The sequence below is a fragment of the Hippopotamus amphibius genome, chromosome 13, assembly GCF_030028045.1.
Source record: "Hippopotamus amphibius kiboko isolate mHipAmp2 chromosome 13, mHipAmp2.hap2, whole genome shotgun sequence".
NCBI lineage: Eukaryota > Metazoa > Chordata > Mammalia > Artiodactyla > Hippopotamidae > Hippopotamus > Hippopotamus amphibius.
Genome location: NC_080198.1, coordinates 97119658 through 97131871, shown reverse-complemented (window position 1 = coordinate 97131871; position 12214 = coordinate 97119658). Strand labels below are relative to the sequence as shown.

The 12214-nt window shown below is 43.7% G+C and overlaps 1 protein-coding gene across 6 annotated transcripts in view; it reads right to left on the bottom strand.

Annotated features, from left to right (window-relative positions):
* Window positions 1–11212, bottom strand: part of C1QTNF7 (C1q and TNF related 7) — a 108462-nt gene extending 97250 nt beyond the window's left edge. For 4 of the 6 annotated variants that reach the window (XM_057706403.1, XM_057706405.1, XM_057706398.1 and 1 more), the window contains exon 1: window positions 10732–11049. In XM_057706403.1, the coding sequence (XP_057562386.1) occupies window positions 10732–10753 (22 nt within the window). In that variant the 5' untranslated portion in view covers window positions 10754–11049. The other 2 variants (XM_057706401.1, XM_057706406.1) reach the window with 1 other exon arrangement.
* Between the last annotated feature and the right edge of the window lie 1002 nt (window positions 11213–12214).

Genomic DNA, 12214 nt, shown 5'->3' with positions numbered 1-12214 from the left:
TGAGTGAAATAACACAAGGCATATGGAGATTTACGTTTACCAGAAGAGGCCAGGAGAATTACTGTTCACCCTGCTTTGCCCATCTCTGGGCATAGGGGCAGTAACATACATTTTAAATGTCTTCCTGAAAGTCAAGAGACAGAAGGACTCTGGCTCTGTTGGCAAGGGGATCTGGCACTCATGTACGTGTGTGTCACTAAGAACTGACGGTGAAGCTTTGGGTCTCATTTGTAAAATAGGGTCAAATATAGTAACCAACCTTACGGGGGTGCTGGGGGATTAAACAAAAGTTTACCTAGAAGCATCCCGCCGTGTAGGAAGCGATCTCTGTTCACTGTTGTTATTAATAGTGTATGTGCATGTTCATTTAAGAAATTTTTTTCAGAGGGTGAGGGCTCTTGAGGTTTCCCACACAGCAGGAAAATGGGAACTCTTTTTTATGTCTCTAGATTATATTAGGTTGAACCATATGACATTGTCATTTCTATAGGTCAAAAACACAGCAAGTGTTCTTAACATAGGAACACGTCACGTAACAATCCAGATATGTGGATTTTCTTGAAAACTCTGAAGATCTGGCCCTGTAGGGTCACGTTGCCCCTGGACACCCCCCGCTGGAGGGGGCGGCGACTGCCCATGTTAGGGGCAGCGTGCAGTTTCAGGCCTCCTGGGTCTCTGCCACGTGCTCCTTCACTCATGCACAGCAGCTTGGTCCTGTACATCTAGGGTTGTAGCCCCTGATGGAGTGCATGGTGTAGAGCTACGCTAATGTGTTGCTGACAACACCCAGAGAAATGGGTATATTTTCTTCGGCAGGCAAAAGCATTAGGTCAGCAATGTAGATTTGTGTAAGCAAATGGCAAGCTCAGATCATCCCAAACCAAACATCTTTGGCCTTAAATAATCAAAACAACCAGGGAGAGGCACTCTGGATTTCATTCGTCACTGTGCTGTAACAACACAGTGGAAACACTCTCGTCTTGGCCAAGATTCTTTCCCTTGAGGAGTTTACATTCACGTGCAAGTCCATTCACTGCGTATCTAGTGTGTGTCCACTCCCCTTGCTTGTACTTTTGTTTTTCATCCCCTACTAGGTGTCAGTTTGTCCAGTGAGAGGAAATCCCCTAAGACGAAGCGGCTGTGGTCAAACATTAGCTGGCTGGCCAAAACTATCAGGCTCCAAACATGAACTAGTATTTGTGTTTCACCTTCTGACTTGCAAACTTTTTCTCACAGAATATCTTATTTAAGATACCAATGGGTCCACTGGAGTAGGTACTTATTGTTCTCGTTTTCAGTGATGAACAAACAGGCTCAGCGTGTTCACACAACTTGCCCACAGTCACACAACCGGGAAGAGTTAGGACTGAAACTGCTGCAGAAGGAGGTCATAATTTCAGATTCTGCATCCTTTTTAGTTAACTAGGAAGGAAAGCAGCACCACAGCACGGTTGAATATAGGCTTTGCTATAACTAGTTAAAGAATAATCTGAGCGTCTTAGTTTTTTTTTTTTTTTTTTTTTTTTTTTATGAGTTGGGCTGACTAGCAAAGCTGATACAAATTTAGTATTAAGGAAAATAGAGTATTTAAATCACAGAGAGTAATAGCTCTCCTGTGCTCTGGGTGGTCAGACAGTTTCCAGAGGAGTAGTTAGAGCAGTTCTGAGAGTATCTGATTCTCGCTAAGGTATCACTAATTGAACTCTATGTTCTTTCCTGCTAACCCTAGATTGGGTTCAGATTCTTTCTCAATACAGGGCTCTGTGTAGCTGTTTTCCATCCCAGGAAATTGATATGGAGCTAGCACTAGAGGTGAAACTCATCTGGTACTTGGTGTTCAGGTCTGGATGTCATTTCAAGAGAGGCATGAATATTTCTGGTGAACCACATAGTGTCCAGGGAGATTCCTCCCTGCAAGTCCAGGGAGACCCTGGAGAGAGTTAGGAAGGCAAGTGGTGATGGTCTTTAAATATTTAAGAAGCCAGAGGAAAGAGGTGGACTTCTTGCTACTTCTACACTTGATCTTAGCCAAAAGGCCGAGAAGCGATTCTCTTCTTGCTACTTCTAAAAGCAGAACAAGGACCAGTGGAGAAACATTAAAAAGGACCAGATTCTGGCATAAGAAAGAACTTTCTGGTGACCAGTGGTATTTTAATGGAAGGGGCTGCCTTATTAAGTATGAGGTTTTTGATATAGCTGGTGCTGAGGCTGAAGGCGGGGTCTATAGTGTGGATAAATTCTCAAAGTCTGTTTGGAGACCATTTCATCTCAGACTCAAGGAAAAACAGGAGGACAACGAACAATTTCTGTCCTATTTTAAGGACCTTGCACATAAATTGTTTTCAAGAAATGAGAGTTTTTAAGTCTCCAGATTATATTGGGACTATAGAAAATTGCCATTTTTTTGCAGGTAATAGAATGGTTGAAGATCAGTAGTTTTATATGGTTCAACATACTTCATACAAAAGCAAGGGAATAGACTCGATTCTTTCGACCTATGTCATATGGAGAAAACGGATGCCTGAGAAACTGTGAGGAGTTCACTGCATAGCTTTTCGGTTGTTCTGGACTGAACTGGGCTTCCCCAAAAGTTACATGTTGAAGTACCTCACCATATGACTGTATTTGGAGATATCGCCTTTAAAGGGGTGAAGAAGTTCAAATGAAGCCCTGAGGGTGGGCCTTAATCCAATATGACTGGTTTCCTTATAGGAAGAGAAAATGTGGACAGAGCAATACCAGGGATGCTCTACACAGAGGACACAGCAAGAAGGCAGCCATCTGCAAGCCATGGAGAGAGGCCTCAGGAGGAATCAAACCTTTGGCACCTTGGTCTTGAACTTCTAGCTTCCAGACTGTGAGAAAATAAATTTCTGTTATTTAAACCACCCAGTCTGTGGTATTTGGTGTACATGGGTATGTGGATATATGGAGGGGAGAAGTAGGGGTGAAGGGGATGAGGAAGGCAGGCAAAAGACAGGTTTTCAAAACCCTCCTATAACCATGCCAAGGAATATGGTCTTTATGGTGAAGGAGAAGAGGAGGTGCTAAAGATATGAGGTACTGATATGAACACCTGGGATAAAGTGGGTTGGTAATTCAAAGAATCCCTGGGACATCCCTGGTGGCGCAGTGGTTAAGAATCCGCCTGCCAATGCAGGGGACATGGGCTTGAGCCCTGGTCCAGGAAGATTCCACATGCCACAGAGCAACTAAGCCTGTGTGCCACAACTACTGAGCCTGTGCTCTAGAGCCTGCGAGCCACAACTACCGAAGCCTGCTCGCCTGGGGCCCATGCTCCACAACAAGAGAAGCCACCACAATGAGAAGCCCGCGCACCACAATGAAGGGTAGCCCCTGCTCTCTGCAATTAGAGAAAGCCCACGTGCAGCAACAAAGACCCAATGCAACCAATACAAATAAATAAATACATTTGTAAAACAAAAGCCAAAACCAAAGAATCCCTAAGCTGAGAGTCTTCTGATGTCAAATTAGAGTTTAGAGTGGCCTGGGGTCAAAATGACTCCTAAGAAGTTTTTTCTAAGAAAATTAATGGTGCAAGGGAGAAACTGAAAAAATCACTCCCCAGTTTAAGAGAGGTAGCTGCTTTGAGGATATTAGTGATTGGCAAGGCCACCAACTAAAGTCTCAATGACAGCTCTCGGATATCATTAGCGTACATCTGGCAGGAGGTGTTTTTTTTTTTTTTTTTTCTCATTTTATTTATTTATTTATTATTTTTTTTGAGGTGCACCAAGTTCAATCATCTGTATTTGTACACATATCCCCGTATTCCCTCTGGCAGGATGTGTTTTAAGGCAATGACATCAGCTAGGATTTTCTGTTATTGGTAGTATGAGAAGGCGCTAAAAGTCTAAATTTTTAATACTGTTTTGTAATTAGCTTTTGATGAATTAAGACTAACTCCCTCCCCTTGACGTGGAGGCAGAGACAGATAAATGCATGTTGGACTTTGAGCTCTTCTCTAGCTCTGTGGCCTGGGACAAGTCACTTCACCTTGCTCTAATCTTCCATACAGGATTTAATCTCCCCCTCTGCTGACTTGCAGACGAGTGATGAGATGGCGTAAAAAGCCATTCCATGAGATTATCAGTATATCAAACAGAGTCAAGCTAAGTTCAGAAAATCTCTATTTAAAACAAATCTTTTAGAGAACAGACTTGTGATTGCCAAGGGGGAGTGGGGTGAGGGAGGGATGGGTTGGGAGTTTGGGATTAGCAGATGCAAACTATTATATATAAGATGAATAAACAACAAGGTCCTATTATAGAGCACAGGGAACTACACTCAGTATCCTGTGATAACCCATAATGGAAAAGAATATGAAAAATATATATATATACGTGTATAACTGAATCACTTTGCTCAGCAGCAGAAATTAACACAATACTGTAAATCAACTATACTTCAATAAAATAAATTTTAAAAATGTTACTTGGAAATGTCTACTGGAGACAGTCAAGAACAGAGCTCTGGACTACTGGTTAGAGAATAAGGAATCCTTTCCAGGAGTCCATGGGGCAGGGTGGAAAGTGTATCGGTTTTAGAGATGGACACAACTTTTAATACCTACTCCATCACTTAGTGCTCATAGGACATTGGATAAGTGACTCACCTCGCTCATCTGAACAATGGGGACACGTAGAAAGTACATGTAAAGTACTGGCACATAGTAGGTTCTTAATAAAAAGCCTCTATTAAACTCTCATGGCAAACTGAGCAACTTGGAGAAGCCATTTCACCAATTGTTGGGGCCTGCATTCCACTGATCATTATTGAATACCTATTGGGTATGTGACAAAATCACTTAGGGAAATATTCATCTGTGTGTGTTCTCCACTCCCAACTTATCCCAAGAATGTTGCCCGGCTTTTTGTGCTTCCTTGTTTCAAGGTTGTATAGGCAGAGCAGGAAGCAGAAGTTTCTTGAAAATAATACTTCTTCCTTTCTTTTCTGAAAGTCCAAGCCCAAGAGTGTATGGTGGAAAAGGGAAGAATGCGGGGCCTCTGATGGGAGAGTTCCCCAGACTTGGAGGCACTGGGAGTCGGGGATCGGGGCATCTGTGAGAAGCGGAAACACTCGCTCTGTGTGACCAGACCTCGGAGGGGAGGGCTGGCTAGGACTGCTCAGACCCAAGGTTCCTGGCGGGACAGAGACTGCCAGGTCCCAAGCAGGGCTGGAAATCGGAGTCCACAGACATCAAAGGGACAGGCAATTTGTAAGAATGGGCATAGCTGACGTGAAGGAAGACCTGGCTGGTATTGGTGTCTGTGGGGGTCGGAGCCTGATCATTTCGGAAACTAAAGTTCCTGCTGCCGTGAACTCTTAGAATCAAATTTAAGTTGTATTAAATAAAATGGAAAAATGTGAGTTCTTACAAACCTGTGTTTGTAGATTGATTCAGACCTGCTATAGTTGCAAGGCAATGGAAAATGTAAAGATGAATTCATTCCTGCTCTCTGAAGCTCACCCTGTGTGGGAGCTGGCAGAAGTCATATGACCCCTGCATGAATAACTATCATGCAAAGCACCACAAGACCCTGATGTGGTATCGCACTCCAGGAAGAGTTCTCAGTTACAAGAGGCAGACGGCTGAATTTTGCAAAAGGCAGACAGCCAAGAGGATGGATAAAAATTTCCCCTGAAGGGATATATTAAGATACACTCTCCCCTAATCACCGCATGCCACTACCACTGTTATGTAATTGCCATAGCTGTAAACTTATAAAGATTTTGCAGACGCTGAAGTTTTTTTGGAAATGTGCTGGTTTGATATGAAGAAGTCTGGAAACTGGTGATGGAAGAGGGAACTGTGTGGTTAATGATTTCCATAAAAGTGCTTAGAGTTTTATCTTCCCGGAGATTGAAAGCTGAGAAGGCTCTCAGAGGTCAAGCAGCCCCTCTTGGCCCTTCCACTCCCACCCTGTCATCTCAAGGGTTAAATCGGGGTTTAGTGAGGCCTCAAGGGGTTGTTGTTTTGAGAGACTGTGATGGCCAAGGCTCTGGTGTAGCAGGTTTAGGAGACTGGGTCCAATGAGCATTTTCATCCCTTGGCTGCTGTGGGAGCAGCTACAGCTGTCTCCCACCTGGACAAACACGGGCTTCCTAAACCTGGAGGTTTAGTCTCTGCCCCTGCTGTGCACTGATTCATCATCTTAAAGTACTGTTCTAACGACCCACCAAGGAGTTACATTCTTGTTACTCTCTTGTTTACAGTCTTAAGAAGAAAATCCAAACTTTGTGGTTTGGCATTCAAGGCTTTCTATAACCTGATTCCAACCACATCTTTTTTTTTTTTTTAACCGTCTTTTTCTCCCCCCAGAAAAATGACATAACTTTTTATTAATTATATATTTCTATAACACTATACCACTATAATTTTCCTACATTTTCTTAATGTATTTTCCTACATTTTCTTTTTTTAGAATTTTCTTAATTTTTTTCTATTTTTAAATTAGGATACGATTGACATATAACATTATATTAGCTTCTTGTGTACAACATAATGATTCAGTATTTGTATATGCTGTGAAATAATCACCACAGTAAGTCTAGTTAACATCCATCACTAAATGTACTTATAAATTTTCATTCTTGCCATGAAAACTTCTAAGATCCAACCCAAGTCTTCTGAGCTCATTTCTCCCTTCTTTCTATGTACACCCTTTGTTCTACCAGGGTGGCTTTCCTGCCAATCCCCACATTGGTCTTCTTCATGCTTTTGTTAATATTCTTCTCCCTACCTGAATTTCCCCTCGCATTAATCCTTATCCATTCTTCAAGGCCAAGTGACATATTCCCTCCTCTGAAGAATCTTTCCTGGGTGAGGGATACAGAGCACCAGAAGGACCTGAATTTGAGGCCATACTCTACCCCTTACTTCCTAGAAGACTTCTGGAAGGTTACTGCTTTTCTCTAGGGCTCAGTTTGTTCATCTGTGAAATGGGCAAGTCAACACCTACCTTGTAGCCTTATAAAGTACACATGGGTTATCATATTGTAAAGTACTCAGCACAGTTCCTTACACTTGGTAAATGTCAAAGAATGTTACCTATTACTCTGATTATTCCAGGGACCTGAGGTCTCCTTTTCTCTGAATTCCCATTCACTTTGAGTACATCTCTTTATTCTTCCTTGTAAACCTAATTTTGCATTTTAGACGTGAGAACACACATTTTATTTTCTCCACCCGACTGATGACTCCTTGAAGGGGGGTCATGTTTTATCCTAGCTTGTGCCCTTGCATTGCCGTCTATACACAGACCCTCAAACCATATGCGGAGGTTGGCCTTTAGGGTGTGAGAGCCAAGACGGGTAAGAATTTGCTTTGCTGTTACTTATATCTTCCTCCTAAAAATTGACAATAGTTTTAAGAGAAAAATCAATTTTCTTTGATAGGAGAATCCCAGTTTGGGGGCTTCTGTTTCATAGACATATGGAAGACAATTTGTGAAATGACTGGTGGAGGTTGATAAATTTCAATTAAATCTTGGGAAACTTCTGTGCACACCATTTGTTCTACCAGGGTGGCTCTCCTGCTAATCTTGGGAAACTTCATGGGCTTGAAGGCCACATAGCCTCAACTCACTGGGCCAACCCAACCATTTTCCAGCACACATTTCAAGTTCCATGGTTTGTGTCATACTCTTAGGGGGAAAAGAAAAGTAGTTTCATATTCTAACGAGTTGGAAAACATTAGAGTCTAATGACCCACTCATGGAGAGACAGACGACACTTTAAGGAATAAAACATCAGAGAATTCCTGCAGTAAAGAAACCAGCATCTAATAGCTAGTAAGAGGAGCTATAATTCATGGAGCTCTTATATGCCAGACACTTTGATAATAGGCCCTTTTCATGAATTCTCCAATTAAATCCTCAAAAAGCCCTCATAAGAATGTATATAATGATCCTCACTTAACAGATAAAGAAACAGATGACTGAATGGGTCCAAGTTCACATGGAAGTTCAGGGGTGGAGCTGGGATTTGAACTCAGATGTTAGTGATGCTAGAGCCTGAGTTCTGGTCCTCTGTGGTGTATAGTTTTTCACTTTCCCAAATTGGCCGGACCAGGAAATACTTTTGGTAATCCTCTTATTAATAACCCATGAAACTGGTATTCCTTGAAATGCACTTGGGGAAACAGAGTCTCACCACCCCCATGGAAGCAGCTGTGACCTTCACATCTCTGTGCCTTTGCTCCCTGCCTTCTGCCTGGTTGCTCTTGACCCTTTTGCCTCTCCCATAATATATTACTCCTCCCCCAAGGTCTAGTTCAAATGCAACTAGAAGCTCTTTTTGATTTCATCAGGCGGGTTTGCAAAGCCCCTCTTTGTGGTCCCCAGGAACTTTCCAGGCTGTTGTCATTTAGTTTCTCTGTCAAGGGCCAAGTTCAAAGGGCCTTGATAAAGTTTCTGGCACTGAGTAGACACACAATTAAGGTTCATTGACTTGCAATGGTGTCTCTTTCCCAGGCGCCCTAGGGGTTGATTCCCAAGTCTGGGGCTTCTCCGGTCCTGATCCACAGATTCAGGGTGCGCGGCTGTGGCTGGCAAGCTCGGCTACGTTTGGTTCAAACTCTTTTCAGGTTCAGACAGCTGGGGCTCGCACACTCCCTGGCAGCTCATTAGTTAACACCCTCCTCCCTCCTCCCTCGCAGATGTGGCCTCTCTCCCAGCCTCTCTGAGGTGAGCAGGCACAGTAGGTCACGTTGGGCCACTCATCAGCGTCCTTTTCGGGATAACCCTGACCTGTCCTTTCCAGGGTGCTGTCCAGGTTTCATCACAAAGCCCCCCAGTAGCTGTGCCTCAGATGAGTCAGCTGGCTTAGGGCTTCATTAGCAACTCTAATTGCCTTACTTGTTTTTGTCCTCTTTGGGGCCTCCTCAGGCCCAGAGGCGGGGCCTGGCGGGTCTGGCTTCCAGAAGTGCCGCCAGCCTCCACGGAAGCCCAAGATGGGAAGTGCGCGCTCCATCCCCGGCAGTCATGTCACGCCACACAGCGCATTTCGTGGCCGCACCCATCCCCAGGGTGCACTCAGGCGCCACGCAACCCCTGGCCATCCCAGCTCTCCGGCTGCCTGCAGTGAGGTCATGGGTGGGGTCCTGGAGACCCCCTCCAAATAGGGTGGGGGCTTCCCCAACTGGCCCGGGAATGGCCGAGAGGACGAGAAGGAGGAGATGCTAATAATTTGCCCATCCGACCCACTGTACCCTTTCTTGAGGTTGCATGGCTGGCGTGGACAGGCAGGAGGGAGAGAGGGAGAGAAGAGACGGTCTAGGAAGGAGCGGGACAGTGAAGTGGCTGGCGGGGTCCCTAGCTTCGTCCACTCACAACTGCGGATGGGGAAAAGAACTAAAGCTTTCTCCCTGCCACCTTGCCACCAGCTGATGGAGCTGCCTTCTTGGTTTTCTACAATCACATCCTTCTTTCCGATCTTAATCTCTCTCCTTTTCCTGAGACCGCAAAAGGCAGGGGAAGCCGCTGTAATCTACTTTATGTCATTACAATTTGACACAGAAAGAAAAATATTCCAGAAACAGATCAGCGGCTGGTACGGCAAAGCTGGCAGAGCCCTTTGCACCCCAAGAGCTACGTCTCCAGGGCAGCACCTCATTTTCTCACCCAGGCCTTGTTGGCTTGTTGCTAGGGTTTCTGCAGCAGTGGGTTTCACAGACTGAGGTCGCCTAGATGTTCCAAACCACTCAGGCTCCAGCAAACCTGCAGGGCTTTCTAACCTCTGCCTGTGAGTACATGTGTGTGCCTGAAGAATGAATGCGAGCTCTGCTAAAACCTCAGGCTGCCGGGGGAATTCGCAGATCTCTGTGGATATCTAGGTTTTTGCACCTGGAATTCTGCCTCGGAAAGATGGCAGCGTTGATAACAGAGACTTACTCAAGGAAATGAGAACGACACAGCAGACACTGCTGTGCCTCTTCACCTAAAACCACAAGACACGTCTCATATGACCCATGCATAGAAAAGCTAGGACTGTTTTAGGCTCTCTGCTCCATACCTGTTTCTGAGGCACAATCAACAAGACAGAGTCACGCTATTCAGATGATAGCATTGCCAGGCAACCAAAACATCACAGATTTTGAGTTGCACTTTTTCTCCCTGCCCAGAACACAATATCTATAATGATCCTTTCGTGTCACTCCAAAGGAAAAGTGAAACGATTTATTTAACTTTTAAAAAACATAAGGCTGCAAAACAAGTTTATAAGAAGTCACAGTAAGCACACTTCAGAGACTTTCTGGAAGGATGTTAAAATCTTCCATGGGAAAAGTTTCTGAGTTAATAGAAAGATCATAGCTCCAGAAGTTGCGTTGCATATAACGGGATAAGAAAACATAAGTACTCTGACCTTGGCAATAAATGAGCCCATCACCACACCGGTGAAGGCAAGGTGCATCAGACTGGAAATTTTGAAGACCTGCACACATTTTCAGAGAGAAATGGCAATTTTTCGTATAGTCAAAAAATAGTTCACAGAGGTTCCTGTGACAGGCGGAATAGAAAGCAGGAGACAGTGCTACAGCTGAGGTTTTCCGACCTCCGAATTATCATCTGTTGACATATTTTCTACAAGTTCCCCATTTCTCTAATAAGTAGCTGTCTTAAGTTCTTCCAGTAAATATTGTTGACAGAGGCCAAATAGAAGGGAAAAAAAAAAAAAGAGAGAAAAACTGCAGTGAAAATAGAAGCTTACCTTTTCTAGGCATTGCTGACATCAAACCTTCCCCCAAATCATGAGGCTTTCTTGCTTTGGTCGTCCCATGAATTTAGAAACCATTAAAAAAATTTGAAGCAGAAATATGTGTTTATCATTCGAAGCGGCTTCAAAACAACACGAAAAATAACTTGATGAAAAATAAAGTGCTTGTCTGCGTGTGAGAATGCTTTTGAAGCTTGGAGTTCATGCTGCTGTGCGAATTTTTGCAACTGTCTTTCTCAGTTTAAACAACCTCCCGCTCCTCCCAGGCACTTGCCAACTTCTATAATTTAAAGCAACTGCGATCCTTCCCATAATACTCACATTTCAAAGAGCTTAATATATACTCTTGTTAGGAATGAGTGGGAGTGGGTGACGTCCTTCTGCAAACTCCAGGCTGAGGCAAATGAAAAGCAAGGGTTTCAAATATCTAGACAGTTCTACTTCTCTCTTATCCATTGCTCTTCTCACCCTGTTCCTTCAAGTGGCTGTTGCCTTTTAAAGCGATGCCTTAAGACCAAGTGGTATTACTTCACTGGCAGCAAAAAGCGCATAGGAAAGTTTAGGTCCCTACTTATGGAATAATGAGGCTAGCAAAGTTGTGTTTAAACATCACTTTGGCTGACACATTTATTTCCATACAAGTTCTCCCTAATGCAGCTGTTTGAAAATTTAAATTAGTGTACAATAGGTTTTACTAAGGGAGAAAATAAACTGATGTTATTTGCATTGGTTTACTTATTTATTTATTTATTTATCTTTTTTCTGGCTGCATTGGGTCTTCATTGCTGCACCCAGGCTTCCGCTAGTTGTGGCGAGCGGGGGCTGTTCTTCATTGTGGTGCACGGGCTTCTCATTGCAGTGGCTTCTCTTGTTGTGGCTCACGGGCTCTAGAGAGCAGGCTCAGCAGCTGTGGTACACGGGCTTGGTTGCTCTGTGGCATGTGGGAACTTCCCAGACCAGGGCTTGAACCCACGTCCCCTTTATTGGCAGGCGGATTCTTAACCATTGCACCACCAGGGAAGTCCCTGCATTGGTCTTATCTTAAGCTTCATTTGGTATGCAAATCATAACCTCTTGGAAGGAAATTTGCTTTGCAGCCTGTCCATGTAGCTGAATAAATCTTCCGACATTAAGTCTGTAACTGACGTTAGCAATTTTTACTGTTTCCACCACCCTTCCCCAGCTGCCAATACACACACACACACACACACACACACACTCGTGAACTGGAATTTCAGCCAACTTAAAGTGTGATCAACTGAAAAGGGTGCTTTAAAAAGTATTTATAGTCTATCTTAAAGCTTGCTCAGCACCTGATATATGGTAAGTGCTTAATACATATTTATGGAATGAATAAAGTATTGCATAGGTTCAGATCAACCAACAGTTTTGATAATTTTGATTTACATATATATTCTCATAGTGAAAGTGAATATGTTAAAGCTTGCACAGAGAGGAAACACACAACAAGGTGTTC